This window comes from Eptatretus burgeri, chromosome 16, assembly GCF_056783735.1.
Source record: "Eptatretus burgeri isolate ZD-2024b chromosome 16, Ebu_testis_v1, whole genome shotgun sequence".
Taxonomy (NCBI): domain Eukaryota; kingdom Metazoa; phylum Chordata; class Myxini; order Myxiniformes; family Myxinidae; genus Eptatretus; species Eptatretus burgeri.
Genome location: NC_140976.1, coordinates 7719607 through 7739344, shown reverse-complemented (window position 1 = coordinate 7739344; position 19738 = coordinate 7719607). Strand labels below are relative to the sequence as shown.

The window sequence follows — 19738 nt, the reverse complement described above, 5'->3', positions numbered from 1 at the left end:
GTCCGGCATGGCAACGCAAGACGTAAAAACAATCAACACGTGTGTCCGGTGTGTTTTGGACTTCGCCAATCGTGATTCTTACTTCATGGTAGTGGGAACCACGCAGGCAGCCACAGTCTGCAGGCCTCACACACTGGTTCACGTCCCACACAAGGCCATTGTCACAAACACAGCCCTCAACGCATGAGCCTGTGTGCTTTTCGACCACATCGGGTTCAGAGCAAGAGGGAAAAGAGGCAGGAGCGCAGGTCGTGTAGTTGCTTCCCGCTGGACACAAAAGAGCTGCGAAGGAAAAAGGAATGCTGCATTAATTCTCATCGCTTAAAGAAACAAAGGAAGCGAAAATAAATGTGCTTTGTCAAAATATGATGCTGTCGTTGTTTGTCGTCGTGAAAGGACCAGAACCATTGCATTAAGAGACAATAAATAGAGAGGAGGTAAACAATTCTTGAAATGGCAGTCAAAGACATCTTACGGCAGAATGTGGGTGTCCTCCAGGTCGACAAAGCTATTCCGGCAGCCAAGCATGTCGCATAGTAAGACTCGAGAGCATCACACAGTGCTTCCTGCTCCATTTCCCTGACGACAACCTCAAACGTGCAGTCATCGAAGAATTCTTCTGGGTTTCGATGAGCGTGGCAAGAGGCGAACGGTCCATCGTTGAGCAGCAAGAAACCACACGTGTCGTTTCTGCTTGCTCTTTCCACCAGTGTTTCATTCAGATTGAGTGTGCTGCCATCGTCATCGACGCTGCTGTGGATGGAAAGGGGAAAAAAACGGCCTGAACGAACGTTTTGTGCTTGTCTTTTCTATTTTGCTGCAGTGCTCAGTTTCAAGGCAAGCAAAAAGGTCAAAATGAATGTGACAATAAAATGCAAGCAGTGGAATTTCATTGGCCGCTCGGTGGCAACAAACTTAACCGTTTTCTTTTTGGGGAGGCAAATGCAAGAACGTGAACAACAACCGTGAGCGTCAACCCGAGCTATATTTCAGACATGTACCTGTCGTCTTGGTGATAAATTTTCCAGCTGTTCCCAAAGGATGCTGGATCATTGGCCATGGTACCATTGGGCATTTGAAAGTCATTCCTCCTTTCGTCATCCATGTTCCCACAGAGACCACAGACTTGTGCTTTGTAGGAGCTGGACAGGCGTACGCCTACGTAATGATGTCCGTCGTAAAACACTTCCAGACCTAATGCGGTGCTCAGGTGACGGAAGCGGCCCCAGATCTTCACTTGCATTGAATCTGACCCATTGATATACTCGTATGGCATGGTTGTGGCCACTCCGTTCAGCTGTGTGCAAAGCAAACACGTGCACATGAGAAACATCCCAGTGAGAATACTCAAATTGACAACGAAGAAGAACAATTAGGTGTCAGCATAAGGAGAGACAGATAAGAATTGGACTCTACCTTGAATCTCTTACTGTCGAAGAAGACAATTTGCATCCCATAGACTTCGGTGATGACTTCCCGAGTGTAGGAAACCTTGTTGTTTTTGCGATGCTCATTTGATACCAGCACCCTCCACTGTGATTCGTCGCAAAGCTGCAATTGCATACAAACAAAACAAGCTCAATCCAATGGCTGGCCCAAGTAACTCATTTTCTAACATCCATCGAATGCAGGAGCAGCGCAACGTCACTGTTGCCTATTACTCTCATGCAATATCACTCAACATCCTCCATAGTTCGGAAACAGCCATTTATCTCACCTGAGCCATGACGTATGTGGATGTTCCTTGGAAGTTGAATCTCTTCCCATCAAAGCTGATGTAGTGAGGATCTCCCCAGCCAGTACATTCCGCTGTTGGAAAGATATCCGGTCTTAGCTTTCTTTCTTTTGACAGTTAGAATGACACGTTTGCACAATGACTTTTGAGCTGACAAATGTAATTGATTAAATCTGAATAATTTGCGACGAGGTCAAGTAATTTCCCCCATCACGGAGATTACTGTGCGATGGAAAGAAGGGGATGTTGCATTCAAGAACGCCACAGTAAAACAGGATCCATTGCAGAAAAATAAAATTGCACAGCCCCGCCTAGAATGCTGATGTCCAGCTGCCGACCATTGGTCGACTATGTGGCGCCTCACGTTTTGGATAGCAACCCAAGATACCCTCTTCGTCGCCGCGGCACTCGTTGAGCACCAAGTCGCAGTCCTGGGGAACACAGCTGATGGATCCACCCTGTCTGCAGCTGCACTTTTCACTGCAGTTGTCACTGACGAATGATTCTCCAACCTATGGGAACACACCCCACAGCATGAGTCATTTAAATGTCACATACTTACAGTTTAATCACGTGTCCGGCATGGCAACGCAAGACGTAAAAACAATCAACACGTGTGTCCGGTGTGTTTTGGACTTCGCCAATCGTGATTCTTACTTCATGGTAGTGGGAACCACGCAGGCAGCCACAGTCTGCAGGCCTCACACACTGGTTCACGTCCCACACAAGGCCATTGTCACAAACACAGCCCTCAACGCATGAGCCTGTGTGCTTTTCGACCACATCGGGTTCAGAGCAAGAGGGAAAAGAGGCAGGAGCGCAGGTCGTGTAGTTGCTTCCCGCTGGACACAAAAGAGCTGCGAAGGAAAAAGGAATGCTGCATTAATTCTCATCGCTTAAAGAAACAAAGGAAGCGAAAATAAATGTGCTTTGTCAAAATATGATGCTGTCGTTGTTTGTCGTCGTGAAAGGACCAGAACCATTGCATTAAGAGACAATAAATAGAGAGGAGGTAAACAATTCTTGAAATGGCAGTCAAAGACATCTTACGGCAGAATGTGGGTGTCCTCCAGGTCGACAAAGCTATTCCGGCAGCCAAGCATGTCGCATAGTAAGACTCGAGAGCATCACACAGTGCTTCCTGCTCCATTTCCCTGACGACAACCTCAAACGTGCAGTCATCGAAGAATTCTTCTGGGTTTCGATGAGCGTGGCAAGAGGCGAACGGTCCATCGTTGAGCAGCAAGAAACCACACGTGTCGTTTCTGCTTGCTCTTTCCACCAGTGTTTCATTCAGATTGAGTGTGCTGCCATCGTCATCGACGCTGCTGTGGATGGAAAGGGGAAAAAACGGCCTGAACGAACGTTTTGTGCTTGTCTTTTCTATTTTGCTGCAGTGCTCAGTTTCAAGGCAAGCAAAAAGGTCAAAATGAATGTGACAATAAAATGCAAGCAGTGGAATTTCATTGGCCGCTCGGTGGCAACAAACTTAACCGTTTTCTTTTTGGGGAGGCAAATGCAAGAACGTGAACAACAACCGTGAGCGTCAACCCGAGCTATATTTCAGACATGTACCTGTCGTCTTGGTGATAAATTTTCCAGCTGTTCCCAAAGGATGCTGGATCATTGGCCATGGTACCATTGGGCATTTGAAAGTCATTCCTCCTTTCGTCATCCATGTTCCCACAGAGACCACAGGCTTGTGCTTTGTAGGAGCTTGACAGGCGTACGCCTACGTAATGATGTCCGTCGTAAAACACTTCCAGACCTAATGCGGTGCTCAGGTGACGGAAGCGGCCCCAGATCTTCACTTGCATTGAATCTGACCCATTGATATACTCGTATGGCATGGTTGTGGCCACTCCGTTCAGCTGTGTGCAAAGCAAACACGTGCACATGAGAAACATCCAGTGAGAATACTCAAATTGACAACGAAGAAGAACAATTAGGTGTCAGCATAAGGAGAGACAGATAAGAATTGGACTCTACCTTGAATCTCTTACTGTCGAAGAAGACAATTTGCATCCCATAGACTTCGGTGATGACTTCCCGAGTGTAGGAAACCTTGTTGTTTTTGCGATGCTCATTTGATACCAGCACCCTCCACTGTGATTCGTCGCAAAGCTGCAATTGCATACAAACAAAACACGCTCAATCCAATGGCTGGCCCAAGTAACTCATTTTCGAACATCCATCGAATGCAGGAGCAGCGCAACGTCACTGTTGCCTATTACTCTCATGCAATATCACTCAACATCCTCCATGGTTCGGAAACAGCCATTTATCTCACCTGAGCCATGACGTATGTGGATGTTCCTTGGAAGTTGAATCTCTTCCCATCAAAGCTGATGTAGTGAGGATCTCCCCAGCCAGTACATTCCGCTGTTGGAAAGATATCCGGTCTTAGCTTTCTTTCTTTTGACAGTTAGAATGACACGTTTGCACAATGACTTTTGAGCTGACAAATGTAATTGATTAAATCTGAATAATTTGCGACGAGGTCAAGTAATTTCCCCCATCACGGAGATTACTGTGCGATGGAAAGAAGGGGATGTTGCATTCAAGAACGCCACAGTAAAACAGGATCCATTGCAGAAAAATAAAATTGCACAGCCCCGCCTAGAATGCTGATGTCCAGCTGCCGACCATTGGTCGACTATGTGGCGCCTCACGTTTTGGATAGCAACCCAAGATACCCTCTTCGTCGCCGCGGCACTCGTTGAGCACCAAGTCGCAGTCCTGGGGAACACAGCTGATGGATCCACCCTGTCTGCAGCTGCACTTTTCACTGCAGTTGTCACTGACGAATGATTCTCCAACCTATGGGAACACACCCCACAGCATGAGTCATTTAAATGTCACATACTTACAGTTTAATCACGTGTCCGGCATGGCAACGCAAGACGTAAAAACAATCAACACGTGTGTCCGGTGTGTTTTGGACTTCGCCAATCGTGATTCTTACTTCATGGTAGTGGGAACCACGCAGGCAGCCACAGTCTGCAGGCCTCACACACTGGTTCACGTCCCACACAAGGCCATTGTCACAAACACAGCCCTCAACGCATGAGCCTGTGTGCTTTTCGACCACATCGGGTTCAGAGCAAGAGGGAAAAGAGGCAGGAGCGCAGGTCGTGTAGTTGCTTCCCGCTGGACACAAAAGAGCTGCGAAGGAAAAAGGAATGCTGCATTAATTCTCATCGCTTAAAGAAACAAAGGAAGAGAAAATAAATGTGCTTTGTCAAAATATGATGCTGTCGTTGTTTGTCGTCGTGAAAGGACCAGAACCATTGCATTAAGAGACAATAAATAGAGAGGAGGTAAACAATTCTTGAAATGGCAGTCAAAGACATCTTACGGCAGAATGTGGGTGTCCTCCAGGTCGACAAAGCTATTCCGGCAGCCAAGCATGTCGCATAGTAAGACTCGAGAGCATCACACAGTGCTTCCTGCTCCATTTCCCTGACGACAACCTCAAACGTGCAGTCATCGAAGAATTCTTCTGGGTTTCGATGAGCGTGGCAAGAGGCGAACGGTCCATCGTTGAGCAGCAAGAAACCACACGTGTCGTTTCTGCTTGCTCTTTCCACCAGTGTTTCATTCAGATTGAGTGTGCTGCCATCGTCATCGACGCTGCTGTGGATGGAAAGGGGAAAAACGGCCTGAACGAACGTTTTGTGCTTGTCTTTTCTATTTTGCTGCAGTGCTCAGTTTCAAGGCAAGCAAAAAGGTCAAAATGAATGTGACAATAAAATGCAAGCAGTGGAATTTCATTGGCCGCTCGGTGGCAACAAACTTAACCGTTTTCTTTTTGGGGAGGCAAATGCAAGAACGTGAACAACAACCGTGAGCGTCAACCCGAGCTATATTTCAGACATGTACCTGTCGTCTTGGTGATAAATTTTCCAGCTGTTCCCAAAGGATGCTGGATCATTGGCCATGGTACCATTGGGCATTTGAAAGTCATTCCTCCTTTCGTCATCCATGTTCCCACAGAGACCACAGGCTTGTGCTTTGTAGGAGCTTGACAGGCGTACGCCTACGTAATGATGTCCGTCGTAAAACACTTCCAGACCTAATGCGGTGCTCAGGTGACGGAAGCGGCCCCAGATCTTCACTTGCATTGAATCTGACCCATTGATATACTCGTATGGCATGGATGTGGCCACTCCGTTCAGCTGTGTGCAAAGCAAACACGTGCACATGAGAAACATCCCCGTGAGAATACTCAAATTGACAACGAAGAAGAACAATTAGGTGTCAGCATAAGGAGAGACAGATAAGAATTGGACTCTACCTTGAATCTCTTACTGTCGAAGAAGACAAGTTGCATCCCATAGACTTCGGTGATGACTTCCCGAGTGTAGGAAACCTTGTTGTTTTTGCGATGCTCATTTGATACCAGCACCCTCCACTGTGATTCGTCGCAAAGCTGCAATTGCATACAAACAAAACAAGCTCAATCCAATGGCTGGCCCAAGTAACTCATTTTCTAACATCCATCGAATGCAGGAGCAGCGCAACGTCACTGTTGCCTATTACTCTCATGCAATATCACTCAACATCCTCCATGGTTCGGAAACAGCCATTTATCTCACCTGAGCCATGACGTATGTGGATGTTCCTTGGAAGTTGAATCTCTTCCCATCAAAGCTGATGTAGTGAGGATCTCCCCAGCCAGTACATTCCGCTGTTGGAAAGATATCCGGTCTTAGCTTTCTTTCTTTTGACAGTTAGAATGACACGTTTGCACAATGACTTTTGAGCTGACAAATGTAATTGATTAAATCTGAATAATTTGCGACGAGGTCAAGTAATTTCCCCCATCACGGAGATTACTGTGCGATGGAAAGAAGGGGATGTTGCATTCAAGAACGCCACAGTAAAACAGGATCCATTGCAGAAAAATAAAATTGCACAGCCCCGCCTAGAATGCTGATGTCCAGCTGCCGACCATTGGTCGACTATGTGGCGCCTCACGTTTTGGATAGCAACCCAAGATACCCTCTTCGTCGCCGCGGCACTCGTTGAGCACCAAGTCGCAGTCCTGGGGAACACAGCTGATGGATCCACCCTGTCTGCAGCTGCACTTTTCACTGCAGTTGTCACTGACGAATGATTCTCCAACCTATGGGAACACACCCCACAGCATGAGTCATTTAAATGTCACATACTTACAGTTTAATCACGTGTCCGGCATGGCAACGCAAGACGTAAAAACAATCAACACGTGTGTCCGGTGTGTTTTGGACTTCGACAATCGTGATTCTTACTTCATGGTAGTGGGAACCACGCAGGCAGCCACAGTCTGCAGGCCTCACACACTGGTTCACGTCCCACACAAGGCCATTGTCACAAACACAGCCCTCAACGCATGAGCCTGTGTGCTTTTCGACCACATCGGGTTCAGAGCAAGAGGGAAAAGAGGCAGGAGCGCAGGTCGTGTAGTTGCTTCCCGCTGGACACAAAAGAGCTGCGAAGGAAAAAGGAATGCTGCATTAATTCTCATCGCTTAAAGAAACAAATGAAGAGAAAATAAATGTGGTTTGTCAAAATATGATGCTGTCGTTGTTTGTCGTCGTGAAAGGACCAGAACCATTGCATTAAGAGACAATAAATAGAGAGGAGGTAAACAATTCTTGAAATGGCAGTCAAAGACATCTTACGGCAGAATGTGGGTGTCCTCCAGGTCGACAAAGCTATTCCGGCAGCCAAGCATGTCGCATAGTAAGACTCGAGAGCATCACACAGTGCTTCCTTCTCCATTTCCCTGACGACAACCTCAAACGTGCAGTCATCGAAGAATTCTTCTGGGTTTCGATGAGCGTGGCAAGAGGCGAACGGTCCATCGTTGAGCAGCAAGAAACCACACGTGTCGTTTCTGCTTGCTCTTTCCACCAGTGTTTCATTCAGATTGAGTGTGCTGCCATCGTCATCGACGCTGCTGTGGATGGAAAGGGGAAAAACGGCCTGAACGAACGTTTTGTGCTTGTCTTTTCTATTTTGCTGCAGTGCTCAGTTTCAAGGCAAGCAAAAAGGTCAAAATGAATGTGACAATAAAATGCAAGCAGTGGAATTTCATTGGCCACTCGGTGGCAACAAACTTAACCGTTTTCTTTTTGGGGAGGCAAATGCAAGAACGTGAACAACAACCGTGAGCGTCAACCCGAGCTATATTTCAGACATATACCTGTCGTCTTGGTGATAAATTTTCCAGCTGTTCCCAAAGGATGCTGGATCATTGGCCATGGTACCATTGGGCATTTGAAAGTCATTCCTCCTTTCGTCATCCATGTTCCCACAGAGACCACAGACTTGTGCTTTGTAGGAGCTGGACAGGCGTACGCCTACGTAATGATGTCCGTCGTAAATCACTTCCAGACCTAATGCGGTGCTCAGGTGACGGAAGCGGCCCCAGATCTTCACTTGCATTGAATCTGACCCATTGATATACTCGTATGGCATGGTTGTGGCCACTCCGTTCAGCTGTGTGCAAAGCAAACACATGCACATGAGAAACATCCCAGTGAGAATACTCAAATTGACAACGAAGAAGAACAACTAGGTGTCAGCATAAGGAGAGACAGATAAGAATTGGACTCTACCTTGAATCTCTTACTGTCGAAGAAGACAATTTGCATCCCATAGACTTCGGTGATGACTTCCCGAGTGTAGGAAACCTTGTTGTTTTTGCGATGCTCATTTGATACCAGCACCCTCCACTGTGATTCGTCGCAAAGCTGCAATTGCATACAAACAAAACAAGCTCAATCCAATGGCTGGCCCAAGTAACTCATTTTCTAACATCCATCGAATGCAGGAGCAGCGCAACGTCACTGTTGCCTATTACTCTCATGCAATATCACTCAACATCCTCCATGGTTCGGAAACAGCCATTTATCTCACCTGAGCCATGACGTATGTGGATGTTCCTTGGAAGTTGAATCTCTTCCCATCAAAGCTGATGTAGTGAGGATCTCCCCAGCCAGTACATTCCGCTGTTGGAAAGATATCCGGTCTTAGCTTTCTTTCTTTTGACAGTTAGAATGACACGTTTGCACAATGACTTTTGAGCTGACAAATGTAATTGATTAAATCTGAATAATTTGCGACGAGGTCAAGTAATTTCCCCCATCACGGAGATTACTGTGCGATGGAAAGAAGGGGATGTTGCATTCAAGAACGCCACAGTAAAACAGGATCCATTGCAGAAAAATAAAATTGCACAGCCCCGCCTAGAATGCTGATGTCCAGCTGCCGACCATTGGTCGACTATGTGGCGCCTCACGTTTTGGATAGCAACCCAAGATACCCTCTTCGTCGCCGCGGCACTCGTTGAGCACCAAGTCGCAGTCCTGGGGAACACAGCTGATGGATCCACCCTGTCTGCAGCTGCACTTTTCACTGCAGTTGTCACTGACGAATGATTCTCCAACCTATGGGAACACACCCCACAGCATGAGTCATTTAAATGTCACATACTTACAGTTTAATCACGTGTCCGGCATGGCAACGCAAGACGTAAAAACAATCAACACGTGTGTCCGGTGTGTTTTGGACTTCGCCAATCGTGATTCTTACTTCATGGTAGTGGGAACCACGCAGGCAGCCACAGTCTGCAGGCCTCACACACTGGTTCACGTCCCACACAAGGCCATTGTCACAAACACAGCCCTCAACGCATGAGCCTGTGTGCTTTTCGACCACATCGGGTTCAGAGCAAGAGGGAAAAGAGGCAGGAGCGCAGGTCGTGTAGTTGCTTCCCACTGGACACAAAAGAGCTGCGAAGGAAAAAGGAATGCTGCATTAATTCTCATCGCTTAAAGAAACAAAGGAAGCGAAAATAAATGTGCTTTGTCAAAATATGATGCTGTCATTGTTTGTCGTCGTGAAAGGACCAGAACCATTGCATTAAGAGACAATAAATAGAGAGGAGGTAAACAATTCTTGAAATGGCAGTCAAAGACATCTTACGGCAGAATGTGGGTGTCCTCCAGGTCGACAAAGCTATTCCGGCAGCCAAGCATGTCGCATAGTAAGACTCGAGAGCATCACACAGTGCTTCCTGCTCCATCTCCCTGACGACAACCTCAAACGTGCAGTCATCGAAGAATTCTTCTGGGTTTCGATGAGCGTGGCAAGAGGCGAACGGTCCATCGTTGAGCAGCAAGAAACCACACGTGTCGTTTCTGCTTGCTCTTTCCACCAGTGTTTCATTCAGATTGAGTGTGCTGCCATCGTCATCGACGCTGCTGTGGATGGAAAGTGAAAAAAAACGGCCTGAACGAACGTTTTGTGCTTGTCTTTTCTATTTTGCTGCAGTGCTCAGTTTCAAGGCAAGCAAAAAGGTCAAAATGAATGTGACAATAAAATGCAAGCAGTGGAATTTCATTGGCCGCTCGGTGGCAACAAACTTAACCGTTTTCTTTTTGGGGAGGCAAATGCAAGAACGTGAACAACAACCGTGAGCGTCAACCCGAGCTATATTTCAGACATGTACCTGTCGTCTTGGTGATAAATTTTCCAGCTGTTCCCAAAGGATGCTGGATCATTGGCCATGGTACCATTGGGCATTTGAAAGTCATTCCTCCTTTCGTCATCCATGTTCCCACAGAGACCACAGACTTGTGCTTTGTAGGAGCTGGACAGGCGTACGCCTACGTAATGATGTCCGTCGTAAAACACTTCCAGACCTAATGCGGTGCTCAGGTGACGGAAGCGGCCCCAGATCTTCACTTGCATTGAATCTGACCCATTGATATACTCGTATGGCATGGTTGTGGCCACTCCGTTCAGCTGTGTGCAAAGCAAACACGTGCACATGAGAAACATCCCAGTGAGAATACTCAAATTGACAACGAAGAAGAACAACTAGGTGTCAGCATAAGGAGAGACAGATAAGAATTGGACTCTACCTTGAATCTCTTACTGTCGAAGAAGACAATTTGCATCCCATAGACTTCGGTGATGACTTCCCAAGTGTAGGAAACCTTGTTGTTTTTGCGATGCTCATTTGATACCAGCACCCTCCACTGTGATTCGTCGCAAAGCTGCAATTGCATACAAACAAAACAAGCTCAATCCAATGGCTGGCCCAAGTAACTCATTTTCTAACATCCATCGAATGCAGGAGCAGCGCAACGTCACTGTTGCCTATTACTCTCATGCAATATCACTCAACATCCTCCATAGTTCGGAAACAGCCATTTATCTCACCTGAGCCATGACGTATGTGGATGTTCCTTGGAAGTTGAATCTCTTCCCATCAAAGCTGATGTAGTGAGGATCTCCCCAGCCAGTACATTCCGCTGTTGGAAAGATATCCGGTCTTAGCTTTCTTTCTTTTGACAGTTAGAATGACACGTTTGCACAATGACTTTTGAGCTGACAAATGTAATTGATTAAATCTGAATAATTTGCGACGAGGTCAAGTAATTTCCCCCATCACGGAGATTACTGTGCGATGGAAAGAAGGGGATGTTGCATTCAAGAACGCCACAGTAAAACAGGATCCATTGCAGAAAAATAAAATTGCACAGCCCCGCCTAGAATGCTGATGTCCAGCTGCCGACCATTGGTCGACTATGTGGCGCCTCACGTTTTGGATAGCAACCCAAGATACCCTCTTCGTCGCCGCGGCACTCGTTGAGCACCAAGTCGCAGTCCTGGGGAACACAGCTGATGGATCCACCCTGTCTGCAGCTGCACTTTTCACTGCAGTTGTCACTGACGAATGATTCTCCAACCTATGGGAACACACCCCACAGCATGAGTCATTTAAATGTCACATACTTACAGTTTAATCACGTGTCCGGCATGGCAACGCAAGACGTAAAAACAATCAACACGTGTGTCCGGTGTGTTTTGGACTTCGCCAATCGTGATTCTTACTTCATGGTAGTGGGAACCACGCAGGCAGCCACAGTCTGCAGGCCTCACACACTGGTTCACGTCCCACACAAGGCCATTGTCACAAACACAGCCCTCAACGCATGAGCCTGTGTGCTTTTCGACCACATCGGGTTCAGAGCAAGAGGGAAAAGAGGCAGGAGCGCAGGTCGTGTAGTTGCTTCCCGCTGGACACAAAAGAGCTGCGAAGGGAAAAGGAATGCTGCATTAATTCTCATATCTTAAAGAAACAAAGGAAGAGAAAATAAATGTGGTTTGTCAAAATATGATGCTGTCGTTGTTTGTCGTCGTGAAAGGACCAGAACCATTGCATTAAGAGACAATAAATAGAGAGGAGGTAAACAATTCTTGAAATGGCAGTCAAAGACATCTTACGGCAGAATGTGGGTGTCCTCCAGGTCGACAAAGCTATTCCGGCAGCCAAGCATGTCGCATAGTAAGACTCGAGAGCATCACACAGTGCTTCCTGCTCCATTTCCCTGACGACAACCTCAAACGTGCAGTCATCGAAGAATTCTTCTGGGTTTCGATGAGCGTGGCAAGAGGCGAACGGTCCATCGTTGAGCAGCAAGAAACCACACGTGTCGTTTCTGCTTGCTCTTTCCACCAGTGTTTCATTCAGATTGAGTGTGCTGCCATCGTCATCGACGCTGCTGTGGATGGAAAGGGGAAAAAAACGGCCTGAACGAATGTTTTGTGCTTGTCTTTTCTATTTTGCTGCAGTGCTCAGTTTCAAGGCAAGCAAAAAGGTCAAAATGAATGTGACAATAAAATGCAAGCAGTGGAATTTCATTGGCCGCTCGGTGGCAACAAACTTAACCGTTTTCTTTTTGGGGAGGCAAATGCAAGAACGTGAACAACAACCGTGAGCGTCAACCCGAGCTATATTTCAGACATGTACCTGTCGTCTTGGTGATAAATTTTCCAGCTGTTCCCAAAGGATGCTGGATCATTGGCCATGGTACCATTGGGCATTTGAAAGTCATTCCTCCTTTCGTCATCCATGTTCCCACAGAGACCACAGACTTGTGCTTTGTAGGAGCTGGACAGGCGTACGCCTACGTAATGATGTCCGTCGTAAAACACTTCCAGACCTAATGCGGTGCTCAGGTGACGGAAGCGGCCCCAGATCTTCACTTGCATTGAATCTGACCCATTGATATACTCGTATGGCATGGTTGTGGCCACTCCGTTCAGCTGTGTGCAAAGCAAACACGTGCACATGAGAAACATCCCAGTGAGAATACTCAAATTGACAACGAAGAAGAACAATTAGGTGTCAGCATAAGGAGAGACAGATAAGAATTGGACTCTACCTTGAATCTCTTACTGTCGAAGAAGACAATTTGCATCCCATAGACTTCGGTGATGACTTCCCGAGTGTAGGAAACCTTGTTGTTTTTGCGATGCTCATTTGATACCAGCACCCTCCACTGTGATTCGTCGCAAAGCTGCAATTGCATACAAACAAAACAAGCTCAATCCAATGGCTGGCCCAAGTAACTCATTTTCTAACATCCATCGAATGCAGGAGCAGCGCAACGTCACTGTTGCCTATTACTCTCATGCAATATCACTCAACATCCTCCATGGTTCGGAAACAGCCATTTATCTCACCTGAGCCATGACGTATGTGGATGTTCCTTGGAAGTTGAATCTCTTCCCATCAAAGCTGATGTAGTGAGGATCTCCCCAGCCAGTACATTCCGCTGTTGGAAAGATATCCGGTCTTAGCTTTCTTTCTTTTGACAGTTAGAATGACACGTTTGCACAATGACTTTTGAGCTGACAAATGTAATTGATTAAATCTGAATAATTTGCGACGAGGTCAAGTAATTTCCCCCATCACGGAGATTACTGTGCGATGGAAAGAAGGGGATGTTGCATTCAAGAACGCCACAGTAAAACAGGATCCATTGCAGAAAAATAAAATTGCACAGCCCCGCCTAGAGTGCTGATGTCCAGCTGCCGACCATTGGTCGACTATGTGGCGCCTCACGTTTTGGATAGCAACCCAAGATACCCTCTTCGTCGCCGCGGCACTCGTTGAGCACCAAGTCGCAGTCCTGGGGAACACAGCTGATGGATCCACCCTGTCTGCAGCTGCACTTTTCACTGCAGTTGTCACTGACGAATGATTCTCCAACCTATGGGAACACACCCCACAGCATGAGTCATTTAAATGTCACATACTTACAGTTTAATCACGTGTCCGGCATGGCAACGCAAGACGTAGAAACAATCAACACGTGTGTCCGGTGTGTTTTGGACTTCGCCAATCGTGATTCTTACTTCATGGTAGTGGGAACCACGCAGGCAGCCACAGTCTGCAGGCCTCACACACTGGTTCACGTCCCACACAAGGCCATTGTCACAAACACAGCCCTCAACGCATGAGCCTGTGTGCTTTTCGACCACATCGGGTTCAGAGCAAGAGGGAAAAGAGGCAGGAGCGCAGGTCGTGTAGTTGCTTCCCGCTGGACACAAAAGAGCTGCGAAGGAAAAAGGAATGCTGCATTAATTCTCATCGCTTAAAGAAACAAAGGAAGAGAAAATAAATGTGGTTTGTCAAAATATGATGCTGTCGTTGTTTGTCGTCGTGAAAGGACCAGAACCATTGCATTAAGAGACAATAAATAGAGAGGAGGTAAACAATTCTTGAAATGGCAGTCAAAGACATCTTACGGCAGAATGTGGGTGTCCTCCAGGTCGACAAAGCTATTCCGGCAGCCAAGCATGTCGCATAGTAAGACTCGAGAGCATCACACAGTGCTTCTTGCTCCATTTCCCTGACGACAACCTCAAACGTGCAGTCATCGAAGAATTCTTCTGGGTTTCGATGACCGTGGCAAGAGGCGAACGGTCCATCGTTGAGCAGCAAGAAACCACACGTGTCGTTTCTGCTTGCTCTTTCCACCAGTGTTTCATTCAGATTGAGTGTGCTGCCATCGTCATCGACGCTGCTGTGGATGGAAAGGGGAAAAAAACGGCCTGAACGAACGTTTTGTGCTTGTCTTTTCTATTTTGCTGCAGTGCTCAGTTTCAAGGCAAGCAAAAAGGTCAAAATGAATGTGACAATAAAATGCAAGCAGTGGAATTTCATTGGCCACTCGGTGGCAACAAACTTAACCGTTTTCTTTTTGGGGAGGCAAATGCAAGAACGTGAACAACAACCGTGAGCGTCAACCCGAGCTATATTTCAGACATGTACCTGTCGTCTTGGTGATAAATTTTCCAGCTGTTCCCAAAGGATGCTGGATCATTGGCCATGGTACCATTGGGCATTTGAAAGTCATTCCTCCTTTCGTCATCCATGTTCCCACAGAGACCACAGACTTGTGCTTTGTAGGAGCTGGACAGGCGTACGCCTACGTAATGATGTCCGTCGTAAATCACTTCCAGACCTAATGCGGTGCTCAGGTGACGGAAGCGGCCCCAGATCTTCACTTGCATTGAATCTGACCCATTGATATACTCGTATGGCATGGTTGTGGCCACTCCGTTCAGCTGTGTGCAAAGCAAACACATGCACATGAGAAACATCCCAGTGAGAATACTCAAATTGACAACGAAGAAGAACAATTAGGTGTCAGCATAAGGAGAGACAGATAAGAATTGGACTCTACCTTGAATCTCTTACTGTCGAAGAAGACAATTTGCATCCCATAGACTTCGGTGATGACTTCCCGAGTGTAGGAAACCTTGTTGTTTTTGCGATGCTCATTTGATACCAGCACCCTCCACTGTGATTCGTCGCAAAGCTGCAATTGCATACAAACAAAACAAGCTCAATCCAATGGCTGGCCCAAGTAACTCATTTTCTAACATCCATCGAATGCAAGAGCAGCGCAACGTCACTGTTGCCTATTACTCTCATGCAATATCACTCAACATCCTCCATCGTTCGGAAACAGCCATTTATCTCACCTGAGCCATGACGTATGTGGATGTTCCTTGGAAGTTGAATCTCTTCCCATCAAAGCTGATGTAGTGAGGATCTCCCCAGCCAGTACATTCCGCTGTTGGAAAGATATCCGGTCTTAGCTTTCTTTCTTTTGACAGTTAGAATGACACGTTTGCACAATGACTTTTGAGCTGACAAATGTAATTGATTAAATCTGAATAATTTGCGACGAGGTCAAGTAATTTCCCCCATCACGGAGATTACTGTGCGATGGAAAGAAGGGGATGTTGCATTCAAGAACGCCAGAGTAAAACAGGATCCATTGCAGAAAAATAAAATTGCACAGCCCCGCCTAGAATGCTGATGTCCAGCTGCCGACCATTGGTCGACTATGTGGCGCCTCACGTTTTGGATAGCAACCCAAGATACCCTCTTCGTCGCCGCGGCACTCGTTGAGCACCAAGTCGCAGTCCTGGGGAACACAGCTGATGGATCCACCCTGTCTGCAGCTGCACTTTTCACTGCAGTTGTCACTGACGAATGATTCTCCAACCTATGGGAACACACCCCACAGCATGAGTCATTTAAATGTCACATACTTACAGTTTAATCACGTGTCCGGCATGGCAACGCAAGACGTAAAAACAATCAACACGTGTGTCCGGTGTGTTTTGGACTTCGCCAATCGTGATTCTTACTTCATGGTAGTGGGAACCACGCAGGCAGCCACAGTCTGCAGGCCTCACACACTGGTTCACGTCCCACACAAGGCCATTGTCACAAACACAGCCCTCAACGCATGAGCCTGTGTGCTTTTCGACCACATCGGGTTCAGAGCAAGAGGGAAAAGAGGCAGGAGCGCAGGTCGTGTAGTTGCTTCCCGCTGGACACAAAAGAGCTGCGAAGGAAAAAGGAATGCTGCATTAATTCTCATCGCTTAAAGAAACAAAGGAAGAGAAAATAAATGTGGTTTGTCAAAATATGATGCTGTCGTTGTTTGTCGTCGTGAAAGGACCAGAACCATTGCATTAAGAGACAATAAATAGAGAGGAGGTAAACAATTCTTGAAATGGCAGTCAAAGACATCTTACGGCAGAATGTGGGTGTCCTCCAGGTCGACAAAGCTATTCCGGCAGCCAAGCATGTCGCATAGTAAGACTCGAGAGCATCACACAGTGCTTCCTGCTCCATTTCCCTGACGACAACCTCAAACGTGCAGTCATCGAAGAATTCTTCTGGGTTTCGATGAGCGTGGCAAGAGGCGAACGGTCCATCGTTGAGCAGCAAGAAACCACACGTGTCGTTTCTGCTTGCTCTTTCCACCAGTGTTTCATTCAGATTGAGTGTGCTGCCATCGTCATCGACGCTGCTGTGGATGGAAAGGGGAAAAAACGGCCTGAACGAACGTTTTGTGCTTGTCTTTTCTATTTTGCTGCAGTGCTCAGTTTCAAGGCAAGCAAAAAGGTCAAAATGAATGTGACAATAAAATGCAAGCAGTGGAATTTCATTGGCCGCTCGGTGGCAACAAACTTAACCGTTTTCTTTTGGGGAGGCAAATGCAAGAACGTGAACAACAACCGTGAGCGTCAACCCGAGCTATATTTCAGACATGTACCTGTCGTCTTGGTGATAAATTTTCCAGCTGTTCCCAAAGGATGCTGGATCATTGGCCATGGTACCATTGGGCATTTGAAAGTCATTCCTCCTTTCGTCATCCATGTTCCCACAGAGACCACAGACTTGTGCTTTGTAGGAGCTGGACAGGCGTACGCCTACGTAATGATGTCCGTCGTAAAACACTTCCAGACCTAATGCGGTGCTCAGGTGACGGAAGCGGCCCCAGATCTTCACTTGCATTGAATCTGACCCATTGATATACTCGTATGGCATGGTTGTGGCCACTCCGTTCAGCTGTGTGCAAAGCAAACACATGCACATGAGAAACATCCCAGTGAGAATACTCAAATTGACAACGAAGAAGAACAATTAGGTGTCAGCATAAGGAGAGACAGATAAGAATTGGACTCTACCTTGAATCTCTTACTGTCGAAGAAGACAATTTGCATCCCATAGACTTCGGTGATGACTTCCCGAGTGTAGGAAACCTTGTTGTTTTTGCGATGCTCATTTGATACCAGCACCCTCCACTGTGATTCGTCGCAAAGCTGCAATTGCATACAAACAAAACAAGCTCAATCCAATGGCTGGCCCAAGTAACTCATTTTCTAACATCCATCGAATGCAGGAGCAGCGCAACGTCACTGTTGCCTATTACTCTCATGCAATATCACTCAACATCCTCCATGGTTCGGAAACAGCCATTTATCTCACCTGAGCCATGACGTATGTGGATGTTCCTTGGAAGTTGAATCTCTTCCCATCAAAGCTGATGTAGTGAGGATCTCCCCAGCCAGTACATTCCGCTGTTGGAAAGATATCCGGTCTTAGCTTTCTTTCTTTTGACAGTTAGAATGACACGTTTGCACAATGACTTTTGAGCTGACAAATGTAATTGATTAAATCTGAATAATTTGCGACGAGGTCAAGTAATTTCCCCCATCACGGAGATTACTGTGCGATGGAAAGAAGGGGATGTTGCATTCAAGAACGCCACAGTAAAACAGGATCCATTGCAGAAAAATAAAATTGCACAGCCCCGCCTAGAATGCTGATGTCCAGCTGCCGACCATTGGTCGACTATGTGGCGCCTCACGTTTTGGATAGCAACCCAAGATACCCTCTTCGTCGCCGCGGCACTCGTTGAGCACCAAGTCGCAGTCCTGGGGAACACAGCTGATGGATCCACCCTGTCTGCAGCTGCACTTTTCACTGCAGTTGTCACTGACGAATGATTCTCCAACCTATGGGAACACACCCCACAGCATGAGTCATTTAAATGTCACATACTTACAGTTTAATCACGTGTCCGGCATGGCAACGCAAGACGTAAAAACAATCAACACGTGTGTCCGGTGTGTTTTGGACTTCGCCAATCGTGATTCTTACTTCATGGTAGTGGGAACCACGCAGGCAGCCACAGTCTGCAGGCCTCACACACTGGTTCACGTCCCACACAAGGCCATTGTCACAAACACAGCCCTCAACGCATGAGCCTGTGTGCTTTTCGACCACATCGGGTTCAGAGCAAGAGGGAAAAGAGGCAGGAGCGCAGGTCGTGTAGTTGCTTCCCGCTGGACACAAAAGAGCTGCGAAGGAAAAAGGAATGCTGCATTAATTCTCATCGCTTAAAGATACAAAGGAAGAGAAAATAAATGTGGTTTGTCAAAATATGATGCTGTCGTTGTTTGTCGTCGTGAAAGGACCAGAACCATTGCATTTAGAGACAATAAATAGAGAGGAGGTTAACAATTCTTGAAATGGCAGTCAAAGACATCTTACGGCACAATGTGGGTGTCCTCCAGGTCGACAAAGCTATTCCGGCAGCCAAGCATGTCGCATAGTAAGACTCGAGAGCATCACACAGTGCTTCCTGCTCCATTTCCCTGACGACAACCTCAAACGTGCAGTCATCGAAGAATTCTTCTGGGTTTCGATGAGCGTGGCAAGAGGCGAACGGTCCATCGTTGAGCAGCAAGAAACCACACGTGTCGTTTCTGCTTGCTCTTTCCACAAGTGTTTCATTCAGATTGAGTGTGCTGCCATCGTCATCGACGCTGCTGTGGATGGAAAGGGGAAAAAAACGGCCTGAACGAACGTTTTGTGCTTGTCTTTTCTATTTTGCTGCAGTGCTCAGTTTCAAGGCAAGCAAAAAGGTCAAAATGAATGTGACAATAAAATGCAAGCAGTGGAATTTCATTGGCCGCTTGGTGGTAACAAACTTAACCGTTTTCTTTTTGGGGAGGCAAATGCAAGAACGTGAACAACAACCGTGAGCGTCAACCCGAGCTATATTTCAGACATGTACCTGTCGTCTTGGTGATAAATTTTCCAGCTGTTCCCAAAGGATGCTGGATCATTGGCCATGGTACAATTGGGCATTTGAAAGTCATTCCTCCTTTCGTCATCCATGTTCCCACAGAGACCACAGACTTGTGCTTTGTAGGAGCTGGACAGGCGTACGCCTACGTAATGATGTCCGTCGTAAAACACTTCCAGACCTAATGCGGTGCTCAGGTGACGGAAGCGGCCCCAGATCTTCACTTGCATTGAATCTGACCCATTGATATACT

The 19738-nt window shown here is 46.9% G+C and overlaps 1 protein-coding gene across 1 annotated transcript in view; it reads right to left on the bottom strand.

Annotated features, from left to right (window-relative positions):
- The window catches only part of LOC147010433 (IgGFc-binding protein-like), a 45859-nt gene that overhangs the window by 23351 nt on the left and 2770 nt on the right, over positions 1 to 19738 (bottom strand). The window contains exons 9-35 of the mRNA XM_085860358.1: positions 18262 to 18409; positions 17880 to 18004; positions 17164 to 17285; positions 15978 to 16101; positions 15271 to 15405; positions 14856 to 15151; positions 14330 to 14607; positions 11627 to 11826; positions 11334 to 11481; positions 10952 to 11076; positions 10651 to 10785; positions 9024 to 9171; positions 8642 to 8766; positions 8341 to 8475; positions 7926 to 8221; positions 7402 to 7679; positions 7009 to 7208; positions 6716 to 6863; positions 6334 to 6458; positions 6033 to 6167; positions 5779 to 5913; positions 4408 to 4555; positions 4026 to 4150; positions 3725 to 3859; positions 3472 to 3606; positions 2100 to 2247; positions 1718 to 1842 (exon numbers count right to left, since the gene is read on the bottom strand). Coding sequence (XP_085716484.1) covers positions 1718 to 1842; positions 2100 to 2247; positions 3472 to 3606; positions 3725 to 3859; positions 4026 to 4150; positions 4408 to 4555; positions 5779 to 5913; positions 6033 to 6167; positions 6334 to 6458; positions 6716 to 6863; positions 7009 to 7208; positions 7402 to 7679; positions 7926 to 8221; positions 8341 to 8475; positions 8642 to 8766; positions 9024 to 9171; positions 10651 to 10785; positions 10952 to 11076; positions 11334 to 11481; positions 11627 to 11826; positions 14330 to 14607; positions 14856 to 15151; positions 15271 to 15405; positions 15978 to 16101; positions 17164 to 17285; positions 17880 to 18004; positions 18262 to 18409 — 4377 coding nt within the window. The remainder of the gene's footprint in view (positions 1 to 1717; positions 1843 to 2099; positions 2248 to 3471; positions 3607 to 3724; positions 3860 to 4025; positions 4151 to 4407; positions 4556 to 5778; positions 5914 to 6032; positions 6168 to 6333; positions 6459 to 6715; positions 6864 to 7008; positions 7209 to 7401; positions 7680 to 7925; positions 8222 to 8340; positions 8476 to 8641; positions 8767 to 9023; positions 9172 to 10650; positions 10786 to 10951; positions 11077 to 11333; positions 11482 to 11626; positions 11827 to 14329; positions 14608 to 14855; positions 15152 to 15270; positions 15406 to 15977; positions 16102 to 17163; positions 17286 to 17879; positions 18005 to 18261; positions 18410 to 19738) is intronic.